Here is a 16,164-nt window from a genome sequence, read left to right as displayed (position 1 = left end):
AACAATCTTCAATGCTTTTTCATTGCGATAACCCTTTAAGGTTAACTGTTTCATGCCATCGCAACTTTGCAACTTGAATCTTTAACTCATTTCTTAACCCTGTGAAACCACAATCAAAGCATTTCGCTGCTTCACCACCCTAACTCTGGGTTACCTTTAACCACTTGCAAAGATGTGATAACCATTTGACTTAACTGTTGTTGTCTTTCACACCTTTGCGACTTAACATATCTTAAGCTTGACACTACCTGTGATCTCCTGCCTTCGCATTTTTTGGCGAATAGGACATGTGTCATCTCATCGCTTTCTCGCTTTACCTATCCTTCGTGCAACTTCAGAAAGCGGGAAAGTGGCAGGCATTGATCTGCTGAAATCTGACGGCTATGACAAAGAAATGTTTTTCCTTGTGCTTTGTATTTGTAGCAAAGTAAAAATTGCCACTTGGGACCTCGTACTGATAACTTTTGGGAACTCACAACATAGGCCAGCCCTACCATCTCCACGTGTCCTTACATTGCATTCTCGCTCTGGCTAAACTTCATGCAACTTTGAAAAGCAAGAATACAACAGCCATCGATCTAACAAGATCTTACAGTTTCTATATAACTGAAGTTCTTTTGTCATAGTTAGCACCTTCGACTAACCAGAACATGCCACTCTGTCAACTTGCTCTGACACGTTACTTTTTGTGGCCCACACCTAAGTCCAGTCCCACTACGTCCACATGTCAAACGCTTGCTTTCTCGCTTTGGTTATTGAACTTGAGAAAGCCAGAATACAACAAGCGTTAATCTGCTTCCAAATCAACGGTCATGATTGATCGCAAACCTTTGAGACATTTCTTCCTTTGATCCATTGAGATCTCCCGGAATGTTGACGCCTAGGCCATGGTACGTCACCACCACTGGGTCCCACTGAAAATGGACTTAGGGAAAATATAAAGGTAGATGCATAAATGATTTAAATGAATAGGGCGTAGGGTCAACACCTAGAGAAAATGAACCTAACAAGGGGACCCAACTTAAGTGACGCATGGGTAATCCAACCCTTCAAAAAGATAATACAAAATTATGTCATTTAAGGGGATAACTAGGGTTTTAGTTAGGTTTTAGCCACATGCCTGGCACACTGTGCAACCTTGACGCCATGAATAGATCTCTAATCGAATTTCAATGATGGTGATAAGGGAATAAAAGGTGGGGGCTAAAATGGCTAACAGTTACCAAGACTATAATGATGGTCCATGGGAGAGATAAGACCCTTGCAGCACAAATCAACATCATCTAACAAATGCAATGGAGGCCCATAACTCAAAAAACTTTTAGGGCTCCATCACCTTCTTCCAATATAATTTGCATGTTATCACTTCCAAAGTAGCCTCCCAATCTGCCACTATGTAAATGTGAAATGAGGTTCTACCTCATTGAATAGGTACACTTTTGTTAGTCCCTGCCTTACAGGAAGAGAACTAACGAAACATTTTAAAAGTCTAAAGTTTGGCTAGGGATTATTTATAAAATAAATTTTTAAACAATAATTACTGTTATTTAATTGGCTAGAACAAATTTTAGCGGGGTTTTATTCATTTTTCAATACAAAAATAAAGCAAAAGATAATCATGCATTAATTAAACTGTCAGTCCTTACATCAGCAGCCTATCGGAATTTAATTCTCACCCCGGATCTCAAATGCTAGTTCAATTGGGTTTTATAAGCATACCAAGTGCTCACAACTACCGTCTTTGAATTCGCAGTAGTAGGTTTTCCAGTAGTTTGCACCATCTTGAGTGATATTAAGTTGGAACTATGTCAATTTAATATTTTAACTTAAAATAATATTATTTTTACATGTATATTATTATTTAAATTATTTAGATTTATTAATTTGGAAGATTTCAATAATTGTTCATAATAAAATGTTAATTATTTACAATAAAAATAATATTTTTTTAAAAAATTAAATATATATAATTAAAATTTTATAAAATAATTTTATTCATTTTCTAAATTTGATTGTACTTAATATTTTGTTTTACATTATCAAATATTTTTACTATTTTGAATTCTACTATTCTTAATTATTGTAGCATTAAAAAAATATTAATTTTTAATTTAATTTTACTTATTATTATATTAATATAGAAGATAAAGTTAAAGCTTTGAAACACATTGATTTATACAAATGTTAGTTTTTCTTCATGTTAAGAATTTTTTTTTTTTCAGCTAACGCTCTTTGGGCATTTTTGGGTCAGCTTAGTGGTATATATTAGGCATACATTTTTAGTTTTTAAATTTCAAGAGTAAATAAATTTTATTATATCATATAATGTTATAAAGATTTTGAGCTTTTTTAGAGCACAATCTATACATAGTTTACCCAAAATAGTTTTTCATTACTAACTTGCACAAGGCAGGGACTGAAGCTCTCCTAGAGCTCTTGTTATCTATGTAACAAATACCAGTATACAACTTCCACAAATCTACAATACTCAAGTCACTGCATACAAATCATTCATCCCCTCATGCCCACTACTTCAATAGTCAACTTGGACAACAAAAGATGTATCTCGTCCAAGGCAGCAACTACTTAATCTAACTTGACAGACACATGTTTTGACATCAAGGAATACACTTGCAAATAGTCTAACCAGCACATGTCTTTGGTTTAGCTTCAATTGATTGCTGAGGTAATACAACACTTGATGGTCTATGTAAAATACAAAACTCCTCAGCCAACAAGTAATGTCTTCACTTCCACAAAGCTTAAGCAATAGTATAGAACTCTTGGACACACACCAAAGTCATCCCTACCATCATTCAATTTCTCACTGACATATACATTTCTCTTCCCTCCTAACTAAGAATTGCACCAGTTATACTAATAGCATCACAGTCAATTTGAAAATCTTAATGAAATCAAGAAGCACCAACAAAAGGTCCTCTATCACCCTTACATGAGTTTGAAACTCCTGGTTGCAGCAAGAGTCCAATCAAAACCCACTCTTCTACACGTTGTGAATTAACTTCTATTACTAGAGCTTCTAATGAACTTCCTATAGAAGCTCACCAATCCATCAAAACCTTCAACTTCAATGATACTTTGGTACTGGTCATTCAAATATTGCTCACTTTCTCTAGCTCCATTCTCAAGCCACCTTGAGATATCACCAATCTGAAGCATGCAAGTTCCCTTAACATAAGGCTGCATATTTTGAGTAAATACGCAACTTCGACAACACAAAGTCTCCAACAACTGTGCAAGATCATCCCCCCTCATCTTGTCGAATGCCAAAATGTTGTCCAAATAAATAAGCACACACTTGCTAAGAAACAGATTTTGGACCTTCTTCACTAGCCTCAAGAAAGTGTTATCCAAAATAGCATACCATTCACTCATAGAAACCATCCTTTGTCCCACATCCTAACACTTCCAATCATTGCCTTCTCAAAATTTGGCCTCATGCTAATGGCTATTGAGGGCAATCTTCAAAAAGAAATATGCTCTACTGAAACAATTTAACATATCATCCATTTGCAAAAATGGAAAATCAATATTTGATGGTGATTTTATTGTTTGCTCTAAAGTCTACACATTCTCCATTCGTCTTCCTTGTTTTGGAAAAATTATTGCAGCCACTGCAAAATTTTCATAATTCTTGGAGGCCTTCCATTCATTCATTCCTTTCTAACAAAATTGGTAAATAATTTGTATTTTTTCAAATTTTCCTCTTGATAACCACTAATAGTTCCCTATAGCATTCATATAACCCAATGGCTCATATTTAGGGATAATAATAGTTGAACAAAACAGAAAAAAGATGCTAGATTGCCCTCTCAAAAACATCTAAAAATGACCTTGGAGACTTCCCAAATTTTACAAAAGAAAACATTTCAGTTTCTAACTAGTTTCCCAATCAAGATCCCATGTTGATACCAAGATCTTTGCTCTCCTAGACATTAGCTTGTTTCTCATCTTAGAATCTGTTAAAACTTGTTTAGCCCGTTCCGAAAATGAGGATGTCTTGGAAACTTGGAAACTTTCTAAAACTCATCCCCTAGGTCCAATAAAGTTAATGTTTGAGTTCTGAAAATTTGTTTGACTTCCACTCTCATATGAATTCTCAATTTAAATTATCTAACACAAACATTAGAAGTTAAAATTCTATAATGTACATAAGCATTCTTTATGCATGTTTTCATATGAATATTAAAAAAATTTCTATATATTTTAAATTTTCCCTACTTTTTATATTGTTGTTCCCACTGTCATACCCTGCTCTAGGAAAATAATTCGGCCTGGAAACCCATTTCCCCATCCCCTCATCCTAGAAACCCAGGGTAACTTGTATGCAAAATAACCTATTTCCTACAAACAACCAGCAAACTTGCAACCTAGAGTTTTTTTGATCAGATGACAATTCCCTATAATGATGAATCATAGGAAGACCAAACCATAGGAATCTCATTTAAAACTATTTGAGCCTTCTGATCTTCGCATTGAGCACTTATTGCTAACAACTCAAGCAAAAGGAAATATTTGTTTTAGCAGGTGTTTTGTGTTAGGCTTGGATTTCATTGGAGTCCAGAGAAGGGTCCCTCTAGCAAATAACAAATATCACTCTCCTATCATGTGATTAATTGCTCATAAATCTCTAGAAGGCTACAAGAGTTCAAATCTTTATAGAAAATACTCAACAATGTAAACCATGAAAATGACAAAACTTTTGCACTCTTCAACTAAGCGTTATCTAATCTGACCTCCCCCTTCATTATCTTTTTACTTTCATCAAATAGCTCAATTAATGCTAACTGTGTGAACCACAAGCAAGTGGTAGAGTCCATGATTCCTTGGACCAGGATACAAGTTCTCATCTTCATAAAACCACAAAATTACATAGATAAAATTGCCCATGTTTCGAAACAATAGAGCCAACTACAGCGATCTCATGAAGCCAAGGCCCTTGCAAGAGTAGTAAAAAAGATTTAAAAGGAATCCAAACAAATATTTGTTCAACCATCTATACAATTCACATTCCAATCCCAAACCTAAGTTTTCTTTAAGACTTTTGTGTTCTTGTTCATGTTGGCCAGCCCTATCATGTATTTGGTGTCTTGGGAATTGTTACATTTTAAGCATCCCCTTAAAATAAACAGATAACCTATCATTGCAAACAATGTCGTCGGCCATCATAATTGCACCTACTACATTCTTCAATTCTTTAAGAAATGTCTGTTGTATATGTTTTATAGTTCAGCAAAGAGATTCCTTTGTTACATTGCCTTCCATTACCAGCAGATTTGGTCCTTTCTTGCCACAGTACCCAGAAACGGATAAGCAACTCATCTGAGACAAGACATTTCAGTGACAAGTTTAGCTTAAGGTTTTTAACATCTTTGCTTCTTTTAACTCATATGAAGCTTTCTTAAAGTGATACTTCTCATTAACAAGTTAGCATGAGCATGTACACATTCCAGAGAACCTGTCATACTGACATCATAAAGCCAACATTTTTTATTTTTCTCCTGTGATTTGGACACAAATAAAATAAAATAAAAGCATGGCTAGCAAGTTAAATTGGCTTACTTCATAGTTCATTCTATAATGGCACTTAAGAACTAGAAAAACCGGTGCCTGTCTATTTTAACCTCATTCCTGCATAGTGAGATTACATGTTCTTATTGCAATATTATAAGTTGCATCCTTGACAAAATGCAACTTGAAAAGTTGGGATCTTAAACTATATTAAATAAAGGAAAATAGAAGTTCCACATTATTATAAAAATAAGTGAGAAGAGATCATCTCAATAAAGTAGCTCTGAATGAATACCAGAATATAATAAATAGGAAAATATTAACCAATAGGGTCAACACTTAGGTGTACAATGTAAATAATATGAAACAGACATATAAATGGTATCCTGTTAAAAATGATACTTACTGGACTAAAGGACGATAAGGATGATAGATGATTAAATAGTAATCAAGAGCTTCCAGGAGCTTCATTTCCATCTCGAGCACATCCTTCATTTCGTATCTAGGCTTGTTATCAACTTCATCCACAGTGCTAGGATCAATTAAAAAACCATAAAATGTGCTCCAAAGTAATCTCAGAGTACAAACCATATGCAAATGATTATTAATATTACTATGGAAACAAAAGTACCACTTGTAGAATCATACTATCATGTAAGAAATAAGAAGCAACACATGCAAAATTTCGGTATAATTACCAATTGCAGGATACTTCCTCATGCAGTAGACCAGCAGTTTAACTTGAATAGTACTCTCTTCTGCTTTTGATGCTAGGTACAAACAAGTTGGGGCTATCAATCGCGGATCATATTCTGCAAAGCTCTTTCTGTGAAAAAAAACATAAAAGGTGTCATTCTCTTATTCAACTCTACCTGTATATATACAATGTATGTTAAGTTTGAACCAGAAATTTAATAAACAATAGGAACACATAATAGAATCAAAGCAATCAAACAATACAAATAATTATCCTGGGAAAAAAACCCTCCTCAGCAAGGGAAACAACCCAGCCCACCACAATAGTTCCTTTATTTGAATTTGCAACACTAGATACAATAACTTTATTAATGATCACATAATGATCAGGATTATACAGAAAATCACTTCTCACAATGACAGCATGATCTTTGATTCATAATAATAATGATACTGTAAAAATATATTCTGAGATACTAAAAAATAGAATAAATGAGCTCTCCAAAAATTACTTCAAGACACAACTGTTATCTGAAGTAGACACTTAAATATACCTTCTTGATAGCATAAAGAATTCATAAACATGTACTCTCACTGAATACTTTTACCATGAAAGTCACCACACTATCTGAAAACTCGCATCACACAAAAATCAGAGAAATCACCTTGTACAAGAAGAGCCTGATCATATGAAATATGCAAGAACCGTCCATATGAAAAGAGGAAATACAAACTGTATCAAATGGGCAGTTACAAATTGCAAAACATCACTCATAGTGACAAGTCACGATAAAGATGGGATGCCAACAACGGTAGTTTTGAAAACGAGGGTCCACAGCATAGAAATAAATATGTATTGATGCTACATAAAATATACGAACGTTGAATGATAATAATCTGCCGGTGATAAAGGAGACCAGTCAGCAAATGAAGAATAAGACAGCAGATGAGCTGGAAGTCAAGTCATCGTCTCTGCTGGATGAATGCTCATTTATTAAAGCTCCATCATACATAATAAATAGACACAGAAACTGGCCCCAATGGGGAAATGAAAGCTATTAAACAGCATGAACACATAGAAGAAATCTCAGGAGGTGTTTAATGCAGACAAACATCATTGCTCTGAAATCTCTATCGCAGCTATACTTCAACAATGTCATGCAAGAATTTTACCGCTTCAAAGATTGGCAAAGTTCAAATATAGCAATTACAAGAATTGATTTCATAAAACTAGTTGATTAAAGGGTTTTCCTCTACTTTGAAAGGATATATTATTAATCCGTCGAGAATCTTCATTCTTTATTTTGATCTGCTTCTGGTTGTTGTCCTATATTATCATCTGCTCGTTTTGCACTCTGACAATCTTGATCACATCCCAATATTGACTACATTTTTTTTTAATGTTTAACACTGAAAGGTCTTGATGAAATGTTACTTTTTCTCGTAGGAAAGGAACTACTTTATATTACTTCAACATTTATATAAGATATATACAGAGATGATTTTTCACATGATTAAATAGATTTCTTACAATGATAGAAAAAAAATTATACTGCAGAACAAAGAAACAAATTCTCTGCCACAGAATGTTCTAATATACGTGAGTACATAATGGAAGTAACTCGTTCCAACCATTATAGGGTTTTCCTCTACTTTGAAACGATATATTATTAATCTGTCGAGAATCTTCATTCCTTATTTTGATCTGCTTCTGGTTGTTGTCCTATATTATCATCTGCTCGTTTTGCACTCTGACAATCTTGATCACATCCCAATATTGACTACATTTTTTTTCAATATTTAACACTGAAAGGTCTTGATGAAATGTTACTTTTTCTTGTAGGAAAGGAACTACTTTATATTACTTCAACATTTATATAAGATATATATAGAGATGTTTTTTCACATGATTAAATAGATTTCTTACAATGATAGAAACTAAATTATACTGCAGGACAAAGAACCAAATTTGGAATTAACCTAATGATTCTAATTCTCTGCCACAGAATGTTCTAATATACATGAGTACATAATGGAAGTAACTTGTTCCAACCATTATAGGAAAGAAGAATCCCTCCTGTTGGTGCCCGTGCAACTGCAAACTAATATGAATAAGAGATAGGAACTCTAATCATGAATTAAACATGTTTGATATGTGATATTTTAAGGTAGCATTCTTGAATTGTTCAGTGCCTAGCCCAGTGCAAGGTCATAGGCACACAACAAAAAATAAAGTTCTTTCAAGATTTGATTTTATAAACCTCATTCAAAAAATAGCAAAGAATATCATACCTGGTATAAACACGTCTGAAGTAGGTAACAGCTGTAGCTACAACCCTGAAAACATCCCATAAAATAAATAAGAACATTCTCGAGCTGTCAAAACTGGTAAATTCTAAAAATGCTGTACCAAGCAAAAATTAATTCCAAACCAATGTATCTATAAAGGTGTAATTGCTTGAACTTCATGCTTCACAGAATTAAAGATATTATTTCAACATGTTACACACTTCAATTTCCACAAACAGATTGTAAAGCTCCAATAATACAGAAGAATCAAGAAAATCTCATTGAGGGGTAGATCTCAAAGCACAATATTAGTCAGATTCAATGTTTTTCTAGAGAACCAATTTACATTCCACTTTGTGTCCTGATCTGCTGGGCGAGTGTGAATATGCATACTAAAATTTTAAAAAATAGTATAAATACATGTAACTTCACACTTGCTTAGTTAACTTCATCATACAGAATATAAGTCAGTGCACTATCAAATCTTCATTTGAACCAACGGTTGTGGCACTCACCATGTCACATGAAACAGTTGCCTCTTGATCATATACAGAGACATGAGCAATTGCAGTACTCTTCCTTATGTGACAATAGGCGAAGGTTGTGGTGTATGAAGACCAAATCTTCTGCTCTTTAGGAACCCAAGCAATTGTGCTTAACTGAGTGGATGAAGGAGTATGTACTCCAATTCCGCTCAACTGCAGAAGCTCCAAAATTCGATTACCTTCAAAAGCTCCAATGAAGAGAAGGTCTTGAATATGGCTTGTGTCATGTGATGATTAGTCACAAACTCTTGTATCTCCTCAGCCTCCGTGTAAATATTTTTTGACCCATTCAATTTGAGTGACAATTTTTTGCATTAATGGACTGTACATGGTCCACAAAACGTGATTATATGTGGCCTCTACTATATCCCCAGCTGCCCTACAATTTTTAGCATTTTTTTGTTATGACTTTGACAACATTTGCAGCCCCAACCATCTCAATTGATTCCACGAGGAAATTGGCCATGAAACTTGCATCTTTCATTGCTCCTCACAATCCACTGCCTTCAAGAACTCACCCCTTTTAAGTGACACAGATATTACATTGATCAAAGGCCTATTCTTGCAATCTTTCCATCCATCAAAACCGGACACACCTGTTTCCACCCATGTATCCTTGATCACTTTCAATTATTTCCCTACCGAAGCTTTCTCCCTCGACAATAAGGAGGTTCACAACTTTTTATACCAAGGACTAACATAATGAGTAGGTCCCTTGCAAAGGGTACTCATCATATCCTGCCAATAAGGTGATCTAACAAGGTTAAATGGAAGTTCATTCGCATATAAGCAACGACCAATGCTTTCATTACAAAGATCTCTCATTTCATTTTTGAAGACCACATCCGTGGAACACTTTCTGGTTTAGAAGGTGGTGGCATTGGCAAGAAAGGATGCGGGCCAGCAGATTTTACCAAGCCATAAGAGGTCTCCTCGACCCTATCTGGGCATGGAATGGAGTGGTCATTGTCTTTCCTCTATTGACTCTACTATCAACTTCTTTTTATCTAGCATATTGCAAGACTAAATAAGTTAGCAACCCATTCCCATCTGCCCCTTACAAGGCTTCATTCCTTTTCCAGCACTAGGAATGAAGTGCAGTTTCACTTGATAGTATTGACCGGAATACTCTATGTTGCAATGGTTACACCACCAAATAAAAGACCCGCCACCAAGCACTTTTCTTAACATTATATTGTAATGCCAAAGTGGTGAACTTGCATCAATTTTAAAAGGATTTGCGGCAGCAACTAAACTAAAGCTTCTACTTCCACTTCCAGCCATTCTATCTAATTATGAATAATGAAACTAAATGGAAAAAGAAAACACAACACATTTTTGCAAAAAAATCATTTGAAAAATAATTGGCATTATAACCCCTCAATATGCATACAATGTATTAAAAAAGTATTTGAAACTTCTTTTAAAACTTTAAAATAACTTTTTTTTTAACTTCAATTTTTAAAATAAATCTTGAAAAATTCATTAAAAACTTGAACAAAATGAAGAAATACTTACCTTTTCCCAATAACTATGCCTTCCCCAACAATTCCTAACTCTATGATGCGGGTCTTAGTCCTCCAAAGCATTCACTTTCAAAGAAAAATGCCATGGCTGTAGAACAAAACTGAAATGGTGAAAAATGCTTGAGAGATGAATGAATGACCATCAAATGACTTTAGACTACCTTTATTGGTCGAATTTGGGCTTAGATGGGCCATTTTAGGGTTAAGTTTTACTTTGATTTATAAAAAAATTTAAAAAGTCAAAGTGGGACCCCTTGTTCCCCTAGTTACCGGATTTGTACCCTCGAGGCTGGATCCAGATTCGTCCAGTTAAAAAGAGGATTAAAAAATAATTTTTATTGTAGTTTTTTAATTTTCTTTATAGTTGTAATGACTTTGATTCATAGATTCATACTATGAAATGATTTAGAATCATAGATTCCAACTATGAAATGATTTAGTTTTAGAATTATCATAGTAATGAGAATCGCCCAAAAATCACCTGAATCGGCGATTCCGCGACCCGATTCATCCTGTGCGATTTTTTTTGAATCATGAATCGGTACTGCCGATTTCTGGGCCATGAATCGCCGATTCAGGTGATTCATGTAAAAATCGCCAAAATCGCCTTAAAAAATCGGCTATGAATCGGCCGCGGCATGTAAAAAAGGAAGTTGAAATTTAAAAAAAAATCACTTGTTTTTTTCACTTTGTTTTTGACCTATTCTCTTTGTTATAACCCTAAAGGGCCTTCTATTTGTGAAGCATGAGTAGAAGAGAGGAAAAGTGAGAGAGAAGAAGAGAAAAGAAAAGCCATAGGTTTCCAACCGGCAAGAAGGAGGAGCACCAAAGAGATCAGCAGGCCATTTGGGGAGCCCATCAATTGCTTTGGGAGCATTAAGGAGCCAATATCAACACTCCTCAACTCATTTGCAAGAGGTAAGTGCTTATTTTTTTTCTTGCATGTTAGTGTATTATGCATTTTTTGTTAAATTTTTAGTGTATTATGCGTTTTTAGTTAAATTTCTATAGTTTTCAAGAATTTTAGTGTAAATCTTGAATGCTCTTTATTTTTACTAAGTTGCAAGCTAGGGTTTGTTGTTTTCTAATTTTTATTAGCTTCAAACTTTGATATTTTACATTAAAAAAATTATTGCAGCAGCCTTTGCTCTCATTTTTCGCAAATTCCAATGGGTAAAAAAGATGAATGTTGGAAATATAATGAAGAGTTTCCTGGAAGAACCAAATATCAAACAAAATGCATGTTTTGTAAAAAAAAAATAACTTCCGGGGGTATTTATAGATTGAAATTCCACATTGCTGCTATACCTGGACATGATGTTACAGTTTGCACTCACCAAACTCCTGAGGCAAAACGCACTTGCTTAATGGCATTAGAAAAAATTGAAAAAGACAATGCAAATAGGAAAATGCAAGTTGAAGGGTTAAGGGGTATTGGCTCCCATGTTCCCGCATCCGCAGCCGCATCCACATCTGCATCTGCATCAGCTTCCGCATCCGTAGGTTGTGTTGGAGAGGGTTCTTCTAGGCCTCCTTTTTATCCTAGTTCTTCTGCTCGTGCTAGTGCTAGTGCTAGTCGGTCACATACTGAGACGGAGTCCCACACCAACCTATTGCAGCCTAGAGTGCGGAAAAACAGAATGGATAGTTACTTTGTGCCCCGCACTACTCCTGGTTCCCAACCCACGCTTTAGGGCATGGGTTTGAACAAGGAGATTCACGATGCTGCCAGAAAGGAGATATGCAAATTTTGGTACTTTTGCAACATTCCATTTATTGCAGCCAGGTAATTGATTCTTTTTTCTTTGTTTTCTTTAAAGCTAAAATTAAAAGTAAAAGTAAAACTTTAATTATATCTACTTGTTTTATAATTTGAGTCTTTGACATCTAAACTTTTATTTTGTGACAGGGCTCCTTATTGGCAGAATATGATAGATGCGGTTGCTATTTGTGGTCCGGGGTTTAAAGCCCCAACTGAGGCTGAGTTGAGTGGATACCTCCTGGATGAGATGGTAGAGGACATGAGGGTTGACCTCGAGGAGAACCAAAAGGAATGGATTGCAAAAAGTTGCACCATTATGACTGATGGCTGGACCGATAGGAGGAATAGAACACTCCTCAATTTTCTTGTATCCTGTGGAGGTGATTGATCATTCTACTTTCCTACATACATTGTAAATTTTGATTTGTTGAATGCTAATTCGTTAATGATCCATTTAATATTATAATTCGTTGTTTTGTTACTTGTAGGATATACCATGTTCATAAAATCCATTGATGCTTCCGCACATGTGAAAAATGCCACATATTTATGTGAGGCTATTGAGGAAGTTATAGCAAAGGTGGGAGAACAAAATGTGATCCAGGTGGTGACGGATAATGCAGCAAATTATGTTGCAGCAGATAAACTTTTAACTTTGCAAGTTTTGAAAATAAATTTATTTGAATTTTGAAATTTGAGTTTCTAATTGACTTAAAATTGTTGTAGGTAAACTTTTGATGGAGAGGCACCCCACCATATTTTGGTCCCCTTGTGCGGCACACTGCATTGACCTCATGTTGGAGGAAATTGGCAAACTTGAGTTTGTCAAGTCATGTGTGGAAAGGGCAAAAAATATATGCAAATTCATTTATAATCATGCATTTGTCCTTAGCACAATGAGGAAGTACACAAAAGGCAAGGAGTTAGCTCGCCCAGGTATCACAAGGTTTGCCTCGAATTTCATCACCTTGCAGTCCTTGTTGACATCAAGGGATGGATTGAGGAGCATGTTTGTTGGGCAGGAGTGGATTTGCTCTTCCTATGCTATGACCACTGTAGGGTTAGATGTGGCGGATTGCATATTTGATGAGGATGGTTTTTGGAAACCCGCTAGAGAAATCCTTAAGGTAAATTTATTGCAATTTAACATTTAGTATTTTGCTTTTACTTTAAGTTATATTATTTTATATTTAAGTTTTGACTCAAATTTTTTGTTTTACTTTATATGTAGATCACTGAGCCCCTTGTAGCTTTGCTACGAACTGCTGATGGGGAGAAGCCCTCTATGGACTACATTTATGAGGGCATGGATAGGGCCAAGGAGGCCATCAGAGCCCAATATGCAGGAGTGCAGGAGAGGTATGGCCCTATTTGGGACATCATCAATAGGAGATGGCAGAATCAGCTCCATCGACCCATCCACGCAGCAGCTTACTATCTGAATCCGACATTTCGTTTCCGTCCTGAGTTCAAGGCGGATGCGGAGGTTCTCACTGGCTTATACACAATGATTCAAAGGTTGAGTAGCGATGAAAATAGCGCTGCTGCAATTGTTGAGCTAGACCAGTTCAACAATAAGGAGGGGCCACTTTTCTCTGGCAGGATGGCCATAAATGCTCAGACAACACTACAGCCAGGTAAAAATTAAATAATATATTCAATGTTCATAAATCTAGATTCTAAACTTAAAGTTGATTATATAATGCATTAATTTTAGAGTTGTAATTTGTAAATAGGACTAATTGTTTTTGTTTTTTCCTTATTTCAGATAGATGGTGGCAAATGTTTGGGGCCACAACCCCAAACCTTCAAAAAATTGCCATCCGCATTCTAAGTCAGCCGAGCAGCGCTTCTGGATGTGAGCGCAGTTGGTCCATGCTCGAGCACATCCACTCGAAGAGGAGAAACAGGTTGACAGTGCAGAGGTTGAATGATCTTGTCTTTGTTCATTACAACCTTCGTCTTAGGATTAGACAGATTTTGGGCGCTGACTCCTCTCCGATCATTCTAGAGGAGATTGATCCAGAATCAGAGTGGATCACAGAGACCGTGGACCCAGTCTTCACTGAGGAAGACCGCACGTGGGTTGACCAGGTGGATGTAGAGGCTGAGGCTGTGGCTAGGGCAGAGGAGGCAGCTAGAGCACGTTCAAGCATTGGTAGACGCACACGCGCACGCACAGACGCAGGCCCTAGCGACGTTATTCATTAGCCCATTGCCCATGCAGGGGACATGGCTCAGCGGTCCTCTAGGACCTACCTTACACGCCTTTCTCATAGGCAAACTGGATACTTAGAGGCTGAGGTTGAGGCTGCAGCAGAGCTAGAGGATGATGATGAGGATGATGAGGCTTGAGCTGGAGCCTTGTTTTTATATTTTGTTTACACTGTATAGATATTGATAGTGATACTGAATCACTGATAGACATATGTTTCAAACTTTCATGGATCTTCATCTTAGATTTATACATACATTTATGATTTGATGTCTTATAGATCTTCATGATTTCATCTTACTGATTCTATGATTTGAATCATTATGATCATTTGATTTTTATTTACTTCAGCTAGCATACAATTTACATTTTAGTACATAATGATAACATATTTACGTATGTGATGGATTTTATGTTTCATGTTTATGTATGTTAGATTCTATTTGATGATGTTATAGTGTTTTTAAGTTATATTCAATAAAGGGTGCATGAAATAAGTCTTAAATTGTTAAAATCTTTACATTTAAAGGGTTTTTTCAAATTTGCCGATTCACCGGCGATTCACCCCCGATTCACGATTCGATTCGGCCGTGCGGATTCCGATTCACGTTACTTTGAGAATTATGTATATTTCTCTCATTTTTTAGTATATATATACACAAATCCTCCACGGATCATAATTGGAAATAAAAAAACACGTATCCGATTCACGTGCCCGAATCAGATTCATTTCACGAATCGGTAACTAACCTTTTTCCTTACCCAGACATCCAGGTTCTTGCAGATCCTTCTGGATCCTGGCAGAATTCCAGAATGGAATCGAGATTCTCAGTGGATTCCTCATCTAGATAACATTCTGAAATCCTGCCAGGATCAAAAAGGAATCTGAGAGGCATCTGGATCTGGATGGCACTGGAACCAAGATCCAAGGCTTTTCAGAGGGATCCAGTATCTCAGGTTTACACATGTTTGATGGCTATTAAAAATGTTCACAGAATCAACCAAAGGAAGAATTAAAAGACTTTGTAACAGATTTGACTGCAATATAGTCCATGCCAATGTTAAAATATGACCAGCCTTTCAGCGACTTTTTGCATGATTCAAAAAGATATATTTTGTATTTCTATTTTGTACATTAAAGTCCAGATTTCCATCAAATCATTGAAAAAACAAGACTTCAAAATCCTCCAATACATTCAGTAAGACATTCTAAAATTCATTTTTGCTTCCAGATTAAGATTTTCATCAAGCCAATCTTGACTAGTCTGCAGATTGTGATGCACAGATCAAACAGTATGCATATTTAAAACAGACCAAACTAAATATACAGATACATATTTGAAACAAGTGTTTATTCATTCTATTCGGTTGTGTCTAGATCTGTTCTTTATCAATTCAATCTTCAGATTGTATTGCAACTTCTGTATGCCATTTAGAATTGCAAACACAATACTTGACATTAATGACAAAAATGAATAATGCTAACAGTTACCTACCCTTGGGTTGTAGTCCTACGCTCCTCAAAACTAGTTATGGAATGAAAGTGAAGATTCCCTCAATCATTAAATGAACCACCGAAACTGACACCTCAGCCAATAA

General features: G+C 35.7%; 2 protein-coding genes across 4 annotated transcripts in view; one reads left to right on the top strand and one right to left on the bottom strand.

Annotated features, from left to right (window-relative positions):
- Positions 1-16,164, bottom strand: part of LOC149534706 (cyclin-C1-1-like) — a 150,449-nt gene that overhangs the window by 52,453 nt on the left and 81,832 nt on the right. For all 3 annotated transcript variants that reach the window (XM_089807530.1, XM_089807531.1, XM_089807532.1), the window contains exons 4-6: positions 8,521-8,565; positions 6,231-6,358; positions 5,939-6,050 (exon numbers count right to left, since the gene is read on the bottom strand). In XM_089807530.1, the coding sequence (XP_089663656.1) occupies positions 5,939-6,050; positions 6,231-6,358; positions 8,521-8,565 (285 nt within the window). The remainder of the gene's footprint in view (positions 1-5,938; positions 6,051-6,230; positions 6,359-8,520; positions 8,566-16,164) is intronic.
- On the top strand, positions 13,887-14,840 carry LOC149534707 (uncharacterized). Its single transcript, XM_089806580.1, has 2 exons — positions 13,887-13,987; positions 14,119-14,840. The coding sequence occupies exons 1-2, from the start codon at positions 13,954-13,956 to the stop codon at positions 14,559-14,561; spliced, it is 477 nt and encodes a 158-aa protein (XP_089662706.1). The 5' UTR covers positions 13,887-13,953; the 3' UTR covers positions 14,562-14,840.

This window comes from Cupressus sempervirens, chromosome 10 (genome assembly GCF_028749045.1).
Source record: "Cupressus sempervirens isolate cs-2001-9-10 chromosome 10, ASM2874904v1, whole genome shotgun sequence".
In the NCBI taxonomy this organism is placed as follows: Eukaryota; Viridiplantae; Streptophyta; class Pinopsida; order Cupressales; family Cupressaceae; genus Cupressus; species Cupressus sempervirens.
Note: the sequence above shows the minus strand (reverse complement) of the source record. Positions and strands in the feature narration are given on the sequence as shown.

Excerpts from the sequence above, each read along its gene's own strand:
- LOC149534707 (XM_089806580.1), top strand. The coding sequence starts at position 13,954 with ATGGCCATAAATGCTCAGACAACACTACAGCCAG. Across the intron at positions 13,988-14,118 it reads TCAGACAACACTACAGCCAG|ATAGATGGTGGCAAATGTTT; the intron begins GTAAAAATTAAA and ends TCCTTATTTCAG.